At 53.2% G+C, this 17,437-nt stretch overlaps 5 protein-coding genes across 5 annotated transcripts; 4 read left to right on the top strand and 1 right to left on the bottom strand.

Annotated features, from left to right (window-relative positions):
• Positions 1 to 534: 534 nt before the first annotated feature.
• AYL99_06464 (hypothetical protein) lies at positions 535 to 5,501 on the top strand (the record flags this gene model as incomplete). Its single annotated transcript, XM_018837973.1, has 2 exons — positions 535 to 537; positions 597 to 5,501. 2 exons carry the CDS (start codon positions 535 to 537, stop codon positions 5,499 to 5,501), a joined length of 4,908 nt encoding a protein of 1,635 aa, XP_018692533.1.
• Positions 5,502 to 6,026: 525 nt separating this feature from the next.
• On the top strand, positions 6,027 to 7,643 carry AYL99_06463 (hypothetical protein; the record flags this gene model as incomplete). The annotated part of the gene is made up of 1 exon (XM_018837972.1): positions 6,027 to 7,643. One exon carries the CDS (start codon positions 6,027 to 6,029, stop codon positions 7,641 to 7,643), a length of 1,617 nt encoding a protein of 538 aa, XP_018692532.1.
• Positions 7,644 to 8,264: 621 nt separating this feature from the next.
• AYL99_06462 (hypothetical protein) lies at positions 8,265 to 9,791 on the top strand (the record flags this gene model as incomplete). Its single annotated transcript, XM_018837971.1, has 1 exon — positions 8,265 to 9,791. The coding sequence occupies one exon, from the start codon at positions 8,265 to 8,267 to the stop codon at positions 9,789 to 9,791; it is 1,527 nt and encodes a 508-aa protein (XP_018692531.1).
• A 2,862-nt stretch (positions 9,792 to 12,653) lies between these two features.
• Positions 12,654 to 13,663, top strand: AYL99_06461 (hypothetical protein; the record flags this gene model as incomplete). Its single annotated transcript, XM_018837970.1, has 2 exons — positions 12,654 to 13,413; positions 13,491 to 13,663. 2 exons carry the CDS (start codon positions 12,654 to 12,656, stop codon positions 13,661 to 13,663), a joined length of 933 nt encoding a protein of 310 aa, XP_018692530.1.
• A 2,035-nt stretch (positions 13,664 to 15,698) lies between these two features.
• AYL99_06460 (hypothetical protein) lies at positions 15,699 to 17,141 on the bottom strand (the record flags this gene model as incomplete). Its single annotated transcript, XM_018837969.1, has 1 exon — positions 15,699 to 17,141. One exon carries the CDS (start codon positions 17,139 to 17,141, stop codon positions 15,699 to 15,701), a length of 1,443 nt encoding a protein of 480 aa, XP_018692529.1.
• Positions 17,142 to 17,437: the final 296 nt, after the last annotated feature.

Genomic DNA, 17,437 nt, shown 5'->3' with positions numbered 1-17,437 from the left:
ATGCCCTAGGGACTCCTTTTCCAACCTATCCCAGGATTTGACTGGAGTTATGAACTGGTCGTGATCGAAAGACTCGAATAAAGAAGACAGAATCAAAACACTGCAACCTTCCAGGTCACCATCTTCCGCGGCTAACCATTGCCTTCCAACTCGATCTCCCAGGCCTCTGCTCTTTCCCAATCTGCGTTGATACGTGGTCAAGATCTGTACTCGATTAAGACAAAGCCTGGATTGAACCTTGCCGGCTGGTTGCTAGGGGTATTGTGCTGGCCGCTCTCCAATCCCAAGGTCTGATCTTCGCGTGGAAGCGTGTGTCGTCAACAGTGTCTTTCCGATCCATAACTTTACTAGACACTCTCACGCACCCGAATATCTTCGCTCGAAGATGCCTCCTTCTTAGGGCACGCTGACCCCGTAATGTCACGCTGACCAACCTGGCGGACTGAATGCGATCACCAAGAAACAGATTGGTGTTCTGGCTGAAAGGCAAAACACCGCTGTAGGGATATACTAGGTTACTGGCCAGTCGCGCGAATGGTATGTCATCCTTACTGTACGAGGTACTGGGAAATTTTTGGGACTCACCTGGACTGCAGCTGGCGAAACTACGATCCAGCTTGTCCTCTCGGGACAAAAAGCGATCCGAGGACACGGGTCGCCGTCCGAGCAACAATGAGAAGCTATCTGCGAATTCTCGCTTAGAATGGCTTCGAAGAAAAAGCTCTGGCTCCATTTCTACCCTCTCTTCCCTTCGCGCCTCCAACACGAGTTTGAGCACAGATGAAGGTGTCGATGCCTTCACAAGCTTCGAGCCCGACGCCCTCGGGCTCCATGTCATCCATGAGCCAGATACGAAACCAATCGCCGATATTATCTTTGTACATGGCCTTGGAGGCCACAGTTACAAAACCTGGTCTAAGGATCACAACCCCGCGTTCTTCTGGCCAGGATTGTGGCTTCCGAAAGACTCCAAGATTGGCAAAGCGAGGCTGTTGACGTATGGGTACGACTCTCAATTGGGAGGTCCGAAAACTGTGTCCAACATCATGGGGTTCGCGAGGTCACTTTTATTCGACCTGCGGCACAGCAGGGGCGATCGAGAATACAGCCTTGGAATAGGCCGCGCCCCCATCATCTTTGTCGCTCATTCCATGGGTGGTCTCGTCGTCAAAAAGGCTTATCTTCTGGCCCAGAGCGATAAAAACTGTCGAGATTTGGCTCAATCGATCTCCGCCATTGTGTTCCTTTCGACACCTCATCGTGGAGCGTCTCTCGCCCATTTTCTCAATCTGCTGCTGAAGGTGTTATTTCAACACGAGAAGTCTTACATCAAGGACCTCGAATGCAACTCTCCCGCCATCGAAGAGATAAACGAGCAATTCCGTCATTTTGCGTCGAAATTGTCGCTGATCTCATTCTACGAGAACTTGCACACTCTTGTCGCAGGCCGTCCCGTGATGATCGTGCCCAGGGACTCTGCCATTCTCGGCACCGAAAATGAAGAGCCGCGTGGTCTTCTTGCTAACCACCACACAGTGTGCAAGTTTGAAGACGAGAGAGACGAGAAGTTCAAGATCGTCCGGGACACATTAAAAAGTCTCGTGGAGATGTTTGGTCAAAAAGTCCCCAGGGCAACTGTCGACTGGTCTCCAAATGTGAATGGGGATATCAAAAAGGTCCTCGCCCTGTCCACCGCCGACGTCGACGATTTCAATACTGCTCGGAAAAGATGGGTTGCAGGCAGTTGCGAATGGGTCTTGGAGGATCCTGGGATGCACTCTTATCTGGCAAACTTTACCGAGTCCCATCTGACATGGTACCATGCACCGCCAGCCCACGGGAAGTCGGTCCTCTCAAGCTACATTATTCACCATCTTCAATCGAACGGCTACGATTGTCAGTATTATTTCTTCAACTATGGGGATCAAAAACGGAAGACCATCAGCCAAATGTTGAAGTGTCTGGCGTACCAGATATCTTGCATAATGCCCGAATACAGGGACGAGATGCTCGCCTCCTCAACCGAAGGCTTTCAATTCGACCACGGGAATCATCGACTGCTCTGGCAGAAATTGTTCGAAAATCTCTTGTTCTCCAAGACACCTGATCGCCCTCTCTTCTGGGTCATCGATGGCCTTGACGAATCAGAGTCTCCGAAGACGGTCGTTGAACTGCTACAAGAAATCCTTCTAAACTCAAGGGCTAGAATGAAGATCTTTGTCACCAGTCGACGGACCGAGACCCTCGCCTTGACATTCAAGAAGCTTGAGCGCGTTCTGAAAGTCAGCATCATTGATGGCGAAGAAGGCCAGAGCCGTAATCTTCAAGACATCGAGCTCCTTGTGGATAGAGAACTTGAAGATCTATCCGGTAGTACCGCTCACAAGGAACGACTCCGGCGCGAGCTGCTACAACGCGCAAGAGGCAACTTTCTGTGGGTAAGCCTGGTCCTCGAAAAACTACAAGATTGTCAGACAGAAAGCGCCACTTGGCTGGCCCTGGAACAAATGCCGGGCGACATGAACAAGATGTACGAGCATATGCAACGCCTGATTACCGAGACGAAAGATGAACAACGGCTGAAGCTGGCGAAGGAGCTACTACAGTGGGTTACTTGCGTACCACGCCCTCTGACATTGGGCGAGTTGCGGGACGCCATAAGCAAAGACTACCCTGATTTCCTTGATCTGAAGAGGACCATCCGCGACGTCTGCGGACAGTTCATTGTTGTCGACAGCACCAACCACGTCACCACCGTGCACCAGACCGTCCGGGACTTTCTCATGAAGTCGAAGACCCTCGAAGGCTCCATTGTCATTGACCGCCAAAGTGCTCACAGCGCGCTCCTCGTGAAGAGCCTTTCCAGTCTCCGTGGTTCGAGCCTGAACGCCAGAAGAGGGATACAACTCGTAGAAGAACTCGAAGCTAAGCATCCTTTCACAATCTACTCAGCAACCTCATGGGCCTATCACCTCAGTTATGCCGACCCTGTTTCCGATGCAGTATTGGACGAGCTGGAAAGATTTTTCAGTGACTCTTGTGTGCTGGATTGGATACACCTGCTCACAATGCTCAACAGTCTCAGGACTTTGGCCAGGGTGGGAAAGGCACTCTTGATCTTTGTTGCATCCAATCGCACCCTCAATAGCTCGCGGAATCCGATGCTCCATCGCCTCTCTACTATTGAGCTCCTGGAGGATTGGGCTATCGACTTGGTGAGAATAACAGCAAAGTTCAGCAAGCATCTGACAACCCAACCCGATTCCGTATACGAGATCATCCCAGCCGTGTGCCCGCCAACTTCCGTGCTCTACCGCCAATTCTACCGGCCCAAGAAGTCCAAGGTGCTGGTATCCGGTCAGAATGATGCGTGGAACGACGTATTCTCTCGACTTGTACTTCCCCAGGACGAGGTTGCCTCGAGGATTGTGTCTGCAGGGCCGTATTTGGCGGTTCTCACTCAAAGTGGCACCGTTTACATATGGGGTTCTGCAGATTTCGAGGAGATATGCACGATCCGTCACGGTGAGCCCGTGACGGCCATTTGTATGAACGATAAGGGCAACTTGCTCGCGACTTACGGCTTGAAGACTACAAAGATCTGGGAGATTCCCGCCGCCACCGTCCGCCAGCAAGTTCCGAACACGGTAAACAGCAAAGCAATGTCACTTGTGTTTGCCACGAATGACAAACGCATCCTGGCTGCGACGGACAACCGGTCAATAAGGTTCCTGAATACAACAGAAAACATGCCATCATGGCAGTTACTGGACGAGGCTTTGCTGAAAGAGAAGACCCAATCGGATTCAGTAATTATCAACAGTCCAAGCCGCATGATAATCAATCCCACCGGGACACAGGTGGGAGTATGCTATAGGTCATTTCCTCTTACGGTTTGGGATTTGGAAACTGCAACGCTTATCGGCCGCTGCTTGAGGCCAACTGCTGGTCTGGGCACAACCTCGACCTCTGCGCAGACCTGGTTTCCCGTGGAACTTTTCGCATGGAATCCTGTTACTGGTCATATCATCGGCTGGTACAAGGGAAATACTCTTTTCAAATGGCACCCAGTAACAGATGAAAATCATGAAGTCTCGGCTTCTGTCGACGAACTGGTTTCAAGTCCCAACGGTAAAATATTCGTCACAAGCGACAGCAATGGAACCGTCAAGGTGTGGAACTTTGCATATTTCACAGTGATCTATCAGCTGTCTTCTGGAGACTTGGTCAGCGGGTTGTCCTTCAGCCCAGATTCTACACGATTTTACGATATTCGAGGATCGACTGTCACTGCGTGGGAACCCGGTGGGTTGACTCGACTTGCAGAATCAGAAGAGACCTTCAGCGACGCCGCGAGTGATGAGCACCGCGGCACACTTGTTTCTCATGTATCCGAGGCGAGCGCTCCACAATATCCCAGTATTACCGCGCTCTCTGCAGCTCCAGATGGTCTGCGGTACGTATATGGTAACGATGATGGCGAGGTTTATCTTGCGGACGTGCAGACTACATTCCAGACGGAGCTGACACGCTTCCACAATTTCCAATGCGTTAGCCACCTCGTCTGGAGTCCAGATGGCCGAATCGTTGTTGCCGCCGACCTTGCAGCTGACGTCCGCATAATGGAGATCAACAACGGGACCTCCAGACATCTCGAGCCAACAGACGTTCGAGCCTTGCAACGTCCAAAGTTGGCCCTGAATGGTGCTGCCATACATCAAATGCTACTGGACTATTCATCACGGCTGCTTCTTGTTATCAGCGACAACCTTGCTCAGATATGGGATATCGTTGATTGCTCTATGAAGACTTCAGCATCCCTGGACGTCGCTACTCGGCAGGGCTGGCTTAATCACCCTACTAATCATGAACTATTCCTGGGAATCGGGCCTGAACATATCAGGATATATCGATGGTCTAGCCTCCAGCAGATGCATCATTTCAAGCTCAGTAATACAATGCCATCTCTGGTGAGACAACCGACTTCTATTGCACTATCGGACGAAACAACCAATAATTTGCCAGCAAATGGTCTATCGAACTCGAGACAGGACCACGTCACGGAGATGTCCAAAGTCATACTCTCACAAGATGCCAAGCATATTCTTGTATATCTCAAAGAATATCTGCCGAAGAGCAAGGTTCAGAAAAAGCTCCTTATTTTACAGACGAGGGCATTAGATGCAGCCATGGATATTGGGAAGGGAGCTTCACTCGAATACATGGAGATTCAACACGATCTGATGAGCAAGATCGAAGTACCTTTGGGGATTTTGCCAGGAGAGCAGCTGGTCTTCTTTGACCGTGGCTATTGGCTTTGCTCGGCGGACCTAGCTCGAGGATCCAAGACGGATATAAAGTATCACTACTTCATCCCAAGGGACTGGACGAGCGTAGGAGGTCTAGCTCAGAGCTTTATCTTGCCCGAAGGGACCTTGCTTTGTATCCAAGAAGGCAAGGTAGTGACGGTCAGAAGCAATTTTGGCGGTATCGATGCTTGAGATTCCTCTGTCGTCGAGACCGGATACAGAATGATTAGCCTGACAAGCCATCTTCCCAAGACACAGCTAATAGATATTCCTGGCTTAGTCGAGAGGACCTGTACACATTGGAAGCTACAATGTCCGTTGCGAGACTCTGGGCCGAGCATCTAGCCTGAACATACGACAGTGATTATTACGTTGCTTGTGAGTATTCTCCATCCTTAACGGTTAGAGAGACTTCCTCCTCTCCTGTATACCCCGCTTGGATATCATGGAAATACCTGAGCAACTCTGGGTATTCAGGTAGATCCTTGCATACAAACCCCGCACCAACATTCCGCCATATCTATTGCTACCTCAACCAAATCTTCCTTCTGCTTCGTATTTTTTTTAGAGTTTGACTGGACTCTGAAGGCCTCGAGTATAATCGTCGCGGACGCTACTGGCCCCCGTAGCGTGCTACCCTCTCTGCTCGACCTCGTCCACGACGGACATGCTACGACGACTCTGTATTGGTGTCCTCTCAACCAGGTCAAAGAATTCATGGAGGTCAAGGAGGCAGAAGATGGCTCGACTCCCGTCACCGAGGCAGCGCCTGTCCCATATACGACCTTTGGACCACAGCAAAAGCGTCTGCTCATTGCGCTGCTTGGCTTTGCTACCACCACTTCACCGCTGACGGCCACGATATATTTCCCTCTGCTGCCGCTTCTGAGAGAGCACTTCCACACCACGTCGCAGGCCATCAACCTCACCCTCACGATCTATATCATCTTCCAAGCGATATCACCGGCCATTTTCGGACCCCTGTCGGACTCTGTGGGCCGGAGACCCGCGTATCTGTTCACGCTGTCCCTTTACATGGCGGCGAACCTGGGCTTGGCCCTGAACCAGAACCACTACGCGCTCTTGCTGGGTCTGAGGGCCATACAGAGCCTTGGTGCAAGCGCCGCCTACGCCATCAGTTTTGGGGTGGTTGCCGATGTCTGCGTGCCAAGCGAAAGGGGAAGGATGCTGGGACCCGTCAGCATGGCGTTAAATCTGGGCGCCTGCATCGGCCCGGTGGTCGGTGGCTGGGTCGCGTATTCCAGCGGCAGCTTTGAATGGATCTTCTGGGCACTGGTGATCGTCGGAGGTTTGCTGTTATTCTTGGTTGGAACCTTCTTGCCGGAGACGGCTCGATCGCTTGTCGGCAATGGCGAGAAGAGGGCAGCCCTGCCAATCTGGGAGTGGACCTGGCTGCGTATCCTCACACGACTCATCTCAATCGCCTCACTAAAAGGGAGTGTGAGACGCACAGCAAAAGTCGGGCGTGAACGTCCGGAAAGGAGGCTGGACGAGGAGAAAACGTCGACGTATCCAGGGTTGCTCCCGCGGCTGCAGGTCGGCAACCCGCTTAGCTGCGTGCGAATCATTTTCCACCTCGACACGTTCTTCGTGCTCTGGATGCACGGCTCGTTCTACACAGTTGACTACTCGCTGGTGGCCGCGATACCCGACATATACAAGCAGATCTACCACCTGGACGAGTTGCAGATCGGGCTGACGTACCTCCCGCGCGGCATCGGCATTATCGTCGGCGGCTACTGCGTCGGCAAGGCCATGGATTTCAATTACAGAGCCACGGCGAAAAAGATCAACTGGAACATCAACAGTCTCTCGGGCGACGACCTGAGAGAGTTTCCGATCGAACGTGCCCGCGCCCGCGGGAGCGGCTGGCTGTTGCTCGTGTCCACATCAGGACTCATCGGTTACGGCTGGGCAGTCCACTACCACGTGCATATATCAGTCTTGCTGATTTTGCAGTTCCTGCAAGGGTTCTGGGGTACCTGCTTCTACACATTCTACAACACGTTGCTGGTGGACGTGTTTTCGCAAAGTCCGAGCACGGCGGCAGCCGCGGCGAGCATCACACGGTGTGCCATGGCGGCGGCAGGGGTCGCGGTGTTGCAGCCCCTGCTCGACGCCGCGGGCAGAGGCTGGTATTTCACCGTCCTGGGCCTGTGGAGCGGCAGTTTCGGCGCCGTGGCGCTGTGGTGTATCAGGAAGAAAGGAATGGGATGGAGACAGCGTCGATTGGACAAACAACACGGGGCGTCTGAGGTGTCTACCATTGTCATAGAGCAGGACCAAGCTAGACCCGGTAAGCAAGCAGAGTGAGCCATGATCAGTAAGCAGGGGAAATATCAACAGTCCTCATCATTCTGTAGTAGAGAAGTTGATAACACCCAAGTCCGGAGGATTGAGTGTCGGACCGGAGTTCGCAGTCAATATCGGCCTCGGTGCGTAGTTATTCCATTCCGTCGGAGTCTGGACGCCGAGAACTCGCCAGCCACAAACTCGCTCCTCTTCTCAGAATATCACCCTTTCTCCTCATCCAGCCCGTCAACGGCGCTCAGCTCCTGTTTCGGAGGCAGAAATATAGAGACTGTCTCCCTTGGATGCCTCCGTAGGAGATCGAAGGCTCAAGCCATACTGGTTGACTACCTAGGTTACTATATCCTGAGCCACACCGGTCCCGGTCCGTTCCAGAGCTGCGTATTGCATCGCATACAAAGTCAGCTCTCTTTTGCGCTCAGCCCCAGGACCAAGGTGAGTTCGTCATGAATGGAGCATCGGGGCTTGAATAACGGCATCGAATGTACTATATAACCTTGGGTGATATCGCTGTGGATCTATTGAGACAAGTCCGGCAAAGGTGACCTCCATTTCTACGGTACGAACCACAGACAAGAAATTGTCTATCATTCCCATTACACAGCAGATAAGACTTGAGACAGCATGACTCCCCCACGAAAGACGACAACTGAAGAGGGGCAAACTCCCCACGATTCCACCGTCGTGAGCAACCCGTCCAGCATCACGGGCAAACTCTGCACGTGGATTCACGACACCACCATCACCTCCATCCCCGACGACGTGGTCCGACGTGCCAAGTACCTCATCCTCGATGGCATCGCCTGTGGTCTGGTCGCTGCGCACTTACCGTGGTCCGAGATCGCGGCACGGGCAATCTTCAAGATGGAACCAGAGGGCCAATGCACGGTCATGGGCTGGGGCGGGAGCAAGAAACTGTCCCCGCTCGCAGCGAGTATTCTGAACAGCACCTTCATCCAAGGCTTTGAGCTCGACGACTACCACTCCACCGCGCCGCTGCATTCATGCTCCATTCTTCTCCCTGCTCTTTTCGCCGCCGCCGAAGCAGAGCCGGCGCGCACGTTCTCGGGTCAGGACTACCTCAAAGCATTCATCGTCGGGTGCGAAGTCGGGCCCCGAGTCGGGTTGGCCCTCCATGGCGCAGATTTGCTCTCGCGTGGCTGGCATTCGGGAGCTGTACAAGGACCCTCGGCCTCTGCCGCAGCGGTATCCTCCCTGCTGGGTTTGCCCTCCGGGTACATCGAATCCGCGCTGGGGATAGCCTGCACGCAAGCCGGTGGCTTGATGTCGGCGCAATTTGGGTCCATGGCAAAACGGATGCAACACGGCTTCGCCTCACGCAATGGTCTCTTTGCCGCCTTGCTCGCGAAAGAAGGGTATACGGGGATCCAGGAGGTCTACGAGACACCGTACGGTGGATTCCTGTCCATGTTCTCCGAAGGAGTGACCAACTTTACCCCCAAGTCTCTGCCTGAAGAGCTTGTTAGTGGATTAGGGGAGAGGTGGGGCCTCCACGGTATACGGGTGAAGCTCCACGCCGCCATGGCCGCGCTGCACGGGACGATCGACTGCATTGAGAAGCTGCAGCGTGAACACGGGGCGCTCTTCGCAGCCGAGAACCTGGACAACATCGAGGCCATCACGACTCAGCACTCGAAGCCGGCATTCGAGCACGGCGGCTGGGCCGCGCCGGCGGACAAACCGCTCACCTCGACCGCGGCGCAGATGTCGATCCAGTACGCCGCGGCGGCACAGCTGGTCGACCGCGAAGTGCTGATGGCGCAGTTCGGGGCTGACCGGCTGAACCGGTCGCAGCTGCGTGCGCTCATGGCCAAGATCACACCGACGCACAACCCGGAGTTCGACAGCGACAAGCGCAAGGGGTGGCGGACCGTGGTGACCGTGCGATTTGCTGGAGAGCAAGGACAAGAACAGACGGTCGAGGCCCTGGTCGACGGGCCCAAGGGGATCATGCCCCCAGCGAGTGAGGACGACATCGTGAATAAGTGGCGCATGCTTGTGCAGGACGTGCTCTACGACGACCGGAGGGATCGGATCGAGGCTTGTGTCTTGGACCTGGAGAAGCTGGGCGACGTGAGGGAGCTGATTGCGTTGTTGGAGGGCGCCGTCAAGTGTCCTATCGTTGTCTGAGTGCAGGATGGCATGTTGTTTAGTATGAGTATTCCAGGCCAATGCAGTGTCTATGGTCTAAGGGCGTCAGGGGATTTTCTTTTTGGCCTCGATACTCAAAGATCTAATCTTTCTCGGTCTTTCCATTACTTTTCCTGTCTCCTTTTCGATAATGGGAGAGCACGGGTCCAAAAGCCCCAACGGCCACGACGAAACATGATCCCCATCCATCCTCCCTCTCTATCCCACCTACCTCCCTGTGCTTCCCTAACTACCTACCTATCTATCTATCTATGTATTCGTCCTCGCGTCCATCCAATCATCAAACCATGACAACCGTATGTTTCTTCGCCCAGCGGCCCACCGGTTCATAACAGATATAGTGCTACTACCGCTGCCAATACCCCTACCACAAATACATCACCTCTGACGACCCTTCCAGACATAGTACGCACCCTCGCAGTATTCATTTCATGCCGATCTGTCACTCTATTCTACCTCTCTCATTCAATCACACCGCTCGCAACCCCCATCCCTTCCGAAAGACATAACGCCGGCAAACTACTATCGAACAATATATATATGTCACCGAGGGGACGGCAATCTCCTCGGAGCCAGGAAGCCAGCCAGCCAGATATGGGAACATGATACAGGACATGCCTAGGTCGTCGCCTTGGGGGCCTGGATTACTGATCTGTCAGTCAGTCAGTCGATCTTTTTGGAGAGTCAGTGGAGCCGTCGTTCTCTGTTCGGACGGAATACTATTAGATGGAACTACATACGCAAGCACCACACACGCAGAATTGAACACACGCTGCTTTTGGTGCCTCAGTCCGCCCAAGAAAGAAAACAAGCAGCCAGCAGCCAGCCCACTTACCACGTTCTGTCTTCCTTTTCTGGAACTTGTGCTGTGGACCTTTTTTTGGGAGGGAGTCGTCCATCTCGCCCATCCTTGCTCAGAATAATAGTGCCCGACGTCCTCCCTCCTTTTCTCATGTCCGCCAGTTCCCCCTTCTCATCTGTGAGTCACTTCAAATTTCACTCGAAATTTCGTTCTCGTTTTGTTCCTCATGGCATCCGGTGTCGTGTCGTGGGTGAACGACGATGACTCATTGCTGACTCTGACTATGTGACTAAGCAAGCAGCCATGTCCAACTACAATAAAAAAACACTCGTCATGCGGATAGTATGCACGGAGCAGCGAGGCAGGCAGGCAGGGAGGGTATGCTCATGCGCATGAAACCATCTAGCTGATCCCTGTGTGTGTGTGTGCGTGCGTGCGTGTGGGTCTCCGCGGTTTCTCCCACTTACCCTTTTTAGTACCGACCCTATTCTTCCTCCTCTACCCCTGCCTAGCACCAGTGCTAGAGCCCTGTACAGGAATTATCCCTGCCTGGAAGACCTGGCCTGCTTCGTGGTCCTCCTCCTTCTCCTCTACCTACCCCTTGTGGAAATGCAGGAGTCATCCATATGCAGCAGCAGCACACGGGGTTGCGGTTGAGAGACTGGATAGAGGACGGAGTTAGTCTAAAGGTGTTTTTGGATGTATAACCCGCACACATACATACCCACCCAAAGACACAAACGCATATAGTACAGAGTAGAGTTATGAAGTACATATATACATGCATACATAGATATTCGGTCGGTACACATATTGGTGTCTGTCTCAGAGCCAGAGCCGGGGCGAGACGAGGCGAGATGAGAAGCCCAGCAAACATGGACATAAGGGCAAGAAGGCTGGCTCCAGCTCAGCTGCAACCGGGAAGTGTGTACGGTAGTATCAAAATCGCGGGGCGTTCATGAGATAGGATTGTTGGAATTGATTTCACATAGGCCTGGAAATCGCCCCTCAAAAACGTTCAGCCTTGCGGCGTCCAGGGGTAACGGCCGAACGAGAATGTGAGAACAACTCCAATGACATCAGGATGTTGGTACTCTGTGACGAACACAAGCACGGGCGCCGTCAGCATCAGCCTCAGAATCCCAACGACCAGGTATCGGAGCACGTCAACGGACCCGGTCCATCCACCCTTTTCTCTACAGAGCCTCCCCATTGCCGTCTCTCCCTAGACCCTTTCTTTACAAAGCATGTCCCGCTGCTTAGTTGGTCGACTAACGAGCAGTAAATCCGCCCCGGGGTGCCTGTTCCTGGACCTGGATCTGTTGTGTCCTGTTCAGCTTTCCGGGGGTTATCCGTGAGCCGAGCTTGGCTGCTGCCATTGGTCGAGCTCGACGCGAAGGATTGGCGATTGCAGCCTCCCGTCGCCGCTCCCCGTCATCTCACCACCAACACCACGTTTTGTCGTGATGACACAAAAATTGATGTATCCTTTGGCTGAGTCAACACCCTGAATACAGCTTCCAGATGCACGGATATCTCAGGGATACCGCAGCGGCGCCGCCTGTCTGCTTCGGCACCACATACTCCATGTCGGTCCCATTGCGCACGCCTTCGGCAGCCTTCAACCTGGAGCCCCTCTGGCCGCTGTAGGGGTGGCATACTTCGAGGGCTTTTTGCATGCTGCTTTGTCAGTGTCGCCATCAATCATCCCTTCCTCTTCTTCTTTTCTCTTCGCCAAGTGTCGAAAACCCGGTGACGATGCCGTCGAGAGCTATTTCCACTTCGTAAGCTCGACAAAAATCTTCTCTCTGGCAACTTCGCAGCTGTGCGCTGGATGAGAGGAGAAGGGACATCGACACTGCATGCTGAAAAGTATAAAGGGAGTCGGATGGCATCGAGGTCGATGGCCAGTCAACTCACACAGACAGCAGTCAATCCACCAGCTCCCGCAAACCATCTTCAATCGCACATTTAACCAACAACCAGCCTGTTTTTTCAGCTCTCGAAGTCCGAATCCAGCTCTCCAGAACCTCAAGATCATGGCGCACTTTCCCCCCTCCTACGGCTTTCGAGTCACGCCCACCCTGCACAACAAGCCAGAAGGCCCGACCTTGCCTTCGAATAATCCGGTCCCCACGAGTCCATTCGTTGTGGTCGTGACAGGCGCCGGCAAGGGGTTGGGTTTTCACACGGCGCTCTCCTATGCCAAAGCCGGTGCCAGCGGCTTGGTGGTCTCCTCCCGCACCCAGTCGGATCTCGACGAGCTCAGCCGCCAGCTGAAAGCCGCGAATCCCTCCGTCGACGTGCTCGCACTCGTGGCTGATGCGGCCAAAGAAGCCGACGTTGCCAAACTGGCTGCAGAGACCAAGGCTCGGTTCGGAAGAGCAGACGTCGTGGTAGCCAATGCTGGTGTCATGGGCAAGTACTACACCGCCAAAGACGGTTCGACTCGCCTCCCGTACAACGTCGAAGAGGACCTGGACCTTCCAGACGTGGTCGATATCAACTTCGTCGGCAGCTATTACTTGGCCAAATACTTCATTCCACTCCTGAAGGCTTCCCCCAACGGAGCCCAAGCGTTTATTGCCATCAGCTCCGTCACCTCTCACTTTCCCAACAGCGGCTTCACGCCGCTGGCGTACAACATTTCCAAGCTGGCGCAGAACCGACTCATCGAATCCTTGCACAACGACTACGCCAAGTCCGGCCTGGTCTTCTATGCTGTGCATCCGGGCGTGGTCCTGACACCACAGACCGCGTCGCATCTCACCGTTACTGATGGTGCGAAATGGAAGCCGAGTAAGTACAACCGCTCCCCAACACCGATGCTGGGGCTTTCGCAAGAACCATACATGCTGACTGCCCGTGTTTAACAGTCTTGAACGATGACATTGCCCTGTGCGGTGGTTTCTTGACATGGCTGACCGCTTCCAAGAAGGAATGGTTGTCCGGCAGATTCCTCATCAGCAATTGGGACGTTACCGAGCTGGAGGGGAAGAAGGATGACATTGTCAGCAGAGACCTGTTCAAGTTCCAGATGACAGTTTGAGTTGCGGCTCATGCCCCTGCAATGATTGGACAGGGCAGATGCGAATCGATGGAGTGTGGCTGTTGACCCGGTGGGCTCGTACAACTTTCGGTTGAAGTATTGTCATAGATGTCAATCGATCTTTACTACCTTGGGACGGAGTGAGGAGCATTATCTTCCTCTCTCACCGCACTGTTGAAGACGCAATCAGTCGCTCATGTTTGAGAAATGTCGGGAGCGTATAGAGAAATGGAATTTCGTGTTGCAACGACCTCTTTGGCACATCTACATTCCCCATGCCAGTACAACATTGCGAGTCTAGACGCATGGAAGCTCTGAGCTTCAGCAGTGATACCGGGTGTTGTTGAAGTTCATTGTAACCTCTGATGCAGCTACTAGAGGGCGTACAGTGCCACATCTCCAGCCCAACCGAAGTAAACTGGGTCATCGTGGTTTTGCTGACAGATCTGGTTCCATGGTTCGCAACATTGTTCGCGATTTGCTGATTCTGCCGGCGAGTAAGGGAAAACCCATGCCTCCAGACCTAGGATTCGGGCCCTCAGCTGGCAACATTCTAGAGCACCGAATCAACGTCACACAAGTACCGAGAGTTTGGAAGTCGGGTGTGACACCGAGGCTCGCAATCGAGTGGCGCCCACGTACAACCGAGATCTGTGTGCCATCAATTGAAGAGTTGATGAGCTGTTGAAGGTGACAAGATCCAAGTATCAAAGATTTGTCGATCACCGATAGCCACCACTGCCGTCGTGGTCCGTGAGAGAACCACCCTGCGTGCCATCGCCATTCGTTATCGGAAGGACGTGACACAGCAGCGGCTCGCTGAATATTCGAGAACAAGCAGACCGCCGGAAGCAATGGCTTGATGAAACTGACCACACCAGCAGCAGGAACCGGAGATCGAAGGGGGGCCGTGGTCTCGATAGTGACACCTAGGTTGTGTATCCTCAACCGCATGTTCACCTCTGGAGCTTCTCTCACAAAGTCGTGACCCGAATAGACTTTGCCTCACCTTGTTTGTCTTTCACTGATATCGTCAGTATATCCAGGATCCTGGAGTTGTCGGTCACTCCCGCTTTATAGGTGCTTTGCGTCTCGTCTGTGAATGTCGAACGGATGATTGAAATTGACCTTCACCGGCTGCGATACCCTCAACCTATGTCCGAGAACTCCTTCACCACCGCAACTTGACGTCCCGAGGACTTCCCTGGTTGTCAATGTCTGACTGTTCACTTCATCACCCCTTCCTCTGAACCGTTTCCTCCTACCGCAGCAATCGATTTCTCACCAAACGCCCAGTGTGACGCCGCAAACGGGTACCATTGATATGATGGATGATCCGTGTAGAGGCAGGACTGCATCTGCAGGTTTTCAGCTTGCCCCCTTCTGCCCATACACAACAGACTGCAACATAACCAAGAAATCCACTGCAAAGAGGCAGCCGACCGAGAATAAATTTACTCAAAATCCAGAGAACCGAACCTCAACCAGACATCCAACCACTCCCAAATCACACCGCTCCAAGATGCCGAAGTGTGCATATTGCGGAAATCAGTCCGACCACTACTCATGCAACTGCGGGTCCGAATATTCAAGCACTTCGTCCGTCGATAGAAATCCCACATCCTTGAATGACCCGAAGCCAGAGATGGGCATCTCGTCCTCCATCTCAAAAACTAGGTCGGGCTCCTCTTCTTATACACCAGCCCGATCCAACGATTACGTTGGCAAGCCGAGCGGATCCACGAGCAGTCGGGATCGGAGATGAAATCGCTGACAATTCTGCTCATCTGAGTGTTATGAGAGACACATGGCTTTACAGAGTATCCGAGCTGAGGGTCGGAAATCAAATGTCGATACCCAGAATGTGAAAGTGTTCGAGTCCAGGTAGGCTAGTTTCAGATAGAATGGCAAGCCTGCTGAGCTCCACGAATTCATCTTCCAGCCGTCCTCCTCTTTCCTTGGTATTTACCGCGGTTGTCATTGTACAAACAAGAAGTGGTGGCTTTCGACCATTCGAGATCTCTGGTAGAGCAAATCAGTCAAACCCTTCGACCAGCCAGCCTCTCAATACAGTCATCATCTCGTCCCTCTGCGCGTCTCTCATACATCCCCACAACCTAATTGCCGACATAGTCGTCTCTGTCAGAAACAATTCCTCTGCCTTTCCCAAGGCTGAGCTCGCTCGGATTGGGTCTGCGTCAACCCACGCCTTCGCGACAACCCAGAGCAAGGTTTCGAGGCGAACAGAGGAGGCCTGCGTTTGAGGGTCGATGGTGCCGGAATAGTGGAGGGAATATATGACCGTGTCGAGAAAGGCAGTCCCGTGGGCGAAGATATTTGAGTTCGAGGGCAGCAAGGGATAGCTGTACGTGAGGAAATGGCTGAAGTCATTCTTGCTGCAGCGATAAAGAATAAGGTTGAGGAGATAGAGGAACGCGAAGCGACTGGTTCGCGCACCATAGGTCTCTTCAGCACTGCTCGGTAGATGCAAGATATATTGCTCCGTGACTGGGGAATTGAATGCGAGGCGTCGATTTTTGAGGTATGCCTCGAGGTCTTTGTTGCCATTTGCTTGATGTGTTGATACAATGAAAGAGCGGAGGTTCTGATTGAACTTTGCCATATCGGAAAAGGACCGGTGAAAATTTGGTTGACGCCCATCGGCTTCCTCTCGACTCGATTGTGGCAACGGTGCTGGGATCAGAAAGCCCAGAAAGAATAGTGGATGGGACATCACGATCGGAGACTGGAAGAGGGAGGATAAGCCACCTCGTTGCTTGATCAGCGTCTCCAGACCTCTCATGTGCATCGTTGTCGCCTTGAGATCAAGAAATCTTGACTCGACCACTATGGCTTCCATAATCACAGCCAGCGTTTCGTCAGTGTATCTCCTGTCTTCGTCCTGCAGGAGCTGCCCAATGGCTTTATACGCTTCCATTTTACGGCGGACCGATGATGGCGGCTCAGTGAGTCGACTCAGAACGGCCCCGTGTCGTTCTGCTGCGACCAGCATCCATATGAGTGCTCCAGGGTACCGCTGACAACAAGGCAGGCAAATATCTCTGAAGGTGCAGAAAGGGCCGGCTCCAGTGGTACCATACACGGCGCCGGGGACAAAATTGAAGTAGTTCCATAGTGTGCTCTTTTCAGCGTGAGTGAGGGTAATTGGAAGAGTATCGAGAATTGACGGCGTGATGGCGTAACTTGGGTGCATGACCTCCCCCCATGGACCCCCAGGGTGAACTTCCCCGGAGCCCAATACCAAAAGCCTCAGTTCTTGCTTCCTGATTCCTTGAGGACTAAAGCCTCTGCAATGGTTCGCAGAGTCTAACTCCCTCTTCGGGTCCTCATCACGCTCTTGAGCATGGTGGTTGGCGTTGCGACGGAGGCGACAGTCGTCTAAAGGAGATATTTTATCCAGGTTCAGAATCCCTTCTTCGAGCAGCGACTGCCATTCCAGACGGGGGGAATCTTCCATTTGGTGGACTGGCTGTCTGCTGACATCCTTGGCTGTGTATTGTCCTAGTCGCCAGGAAAGGGTTTGCGCCAGCCATGGCTTCCTAGGCCGCTCGTCCTGTCGGATCATTTGTTTGATCGAGTTTCGTTCTGGTCGCACAACCAAAGCTGTTGCTCAAATGTGTCAACATCGAGAGCAACTTGGCGGTTGCTCTTAACCTCCTCATTTCGCTCCGACCAAAGGACCGACGTTGCCATCTTCCGCTGACCTTCGAATGACATGCCTTGTTTGAATAACGAAGAGGCAGGGTAGACAAC

The sequence above is a fragment of the Fonsecaea erecta genome (assembly GCF_001651985.1).
Source record: "Fonsecaea erecta strain CBS 125763 chromosome Unknown Scaff5, whole genome shotgun sequence".
Classification (NCBI taxonomy): Eukaryota; Fungi; Ascomycota; class Eurotiomycetes; order Chaetothyriales; family Herpotrichiellaceae; genus Fonsecaea; species Fonsecaea erecta.
The sequence above is the reverse complement of the archived record's forward strand: the minus strand, read 5'-3'. Positions and strand labels throughout refer to the sequence as shown.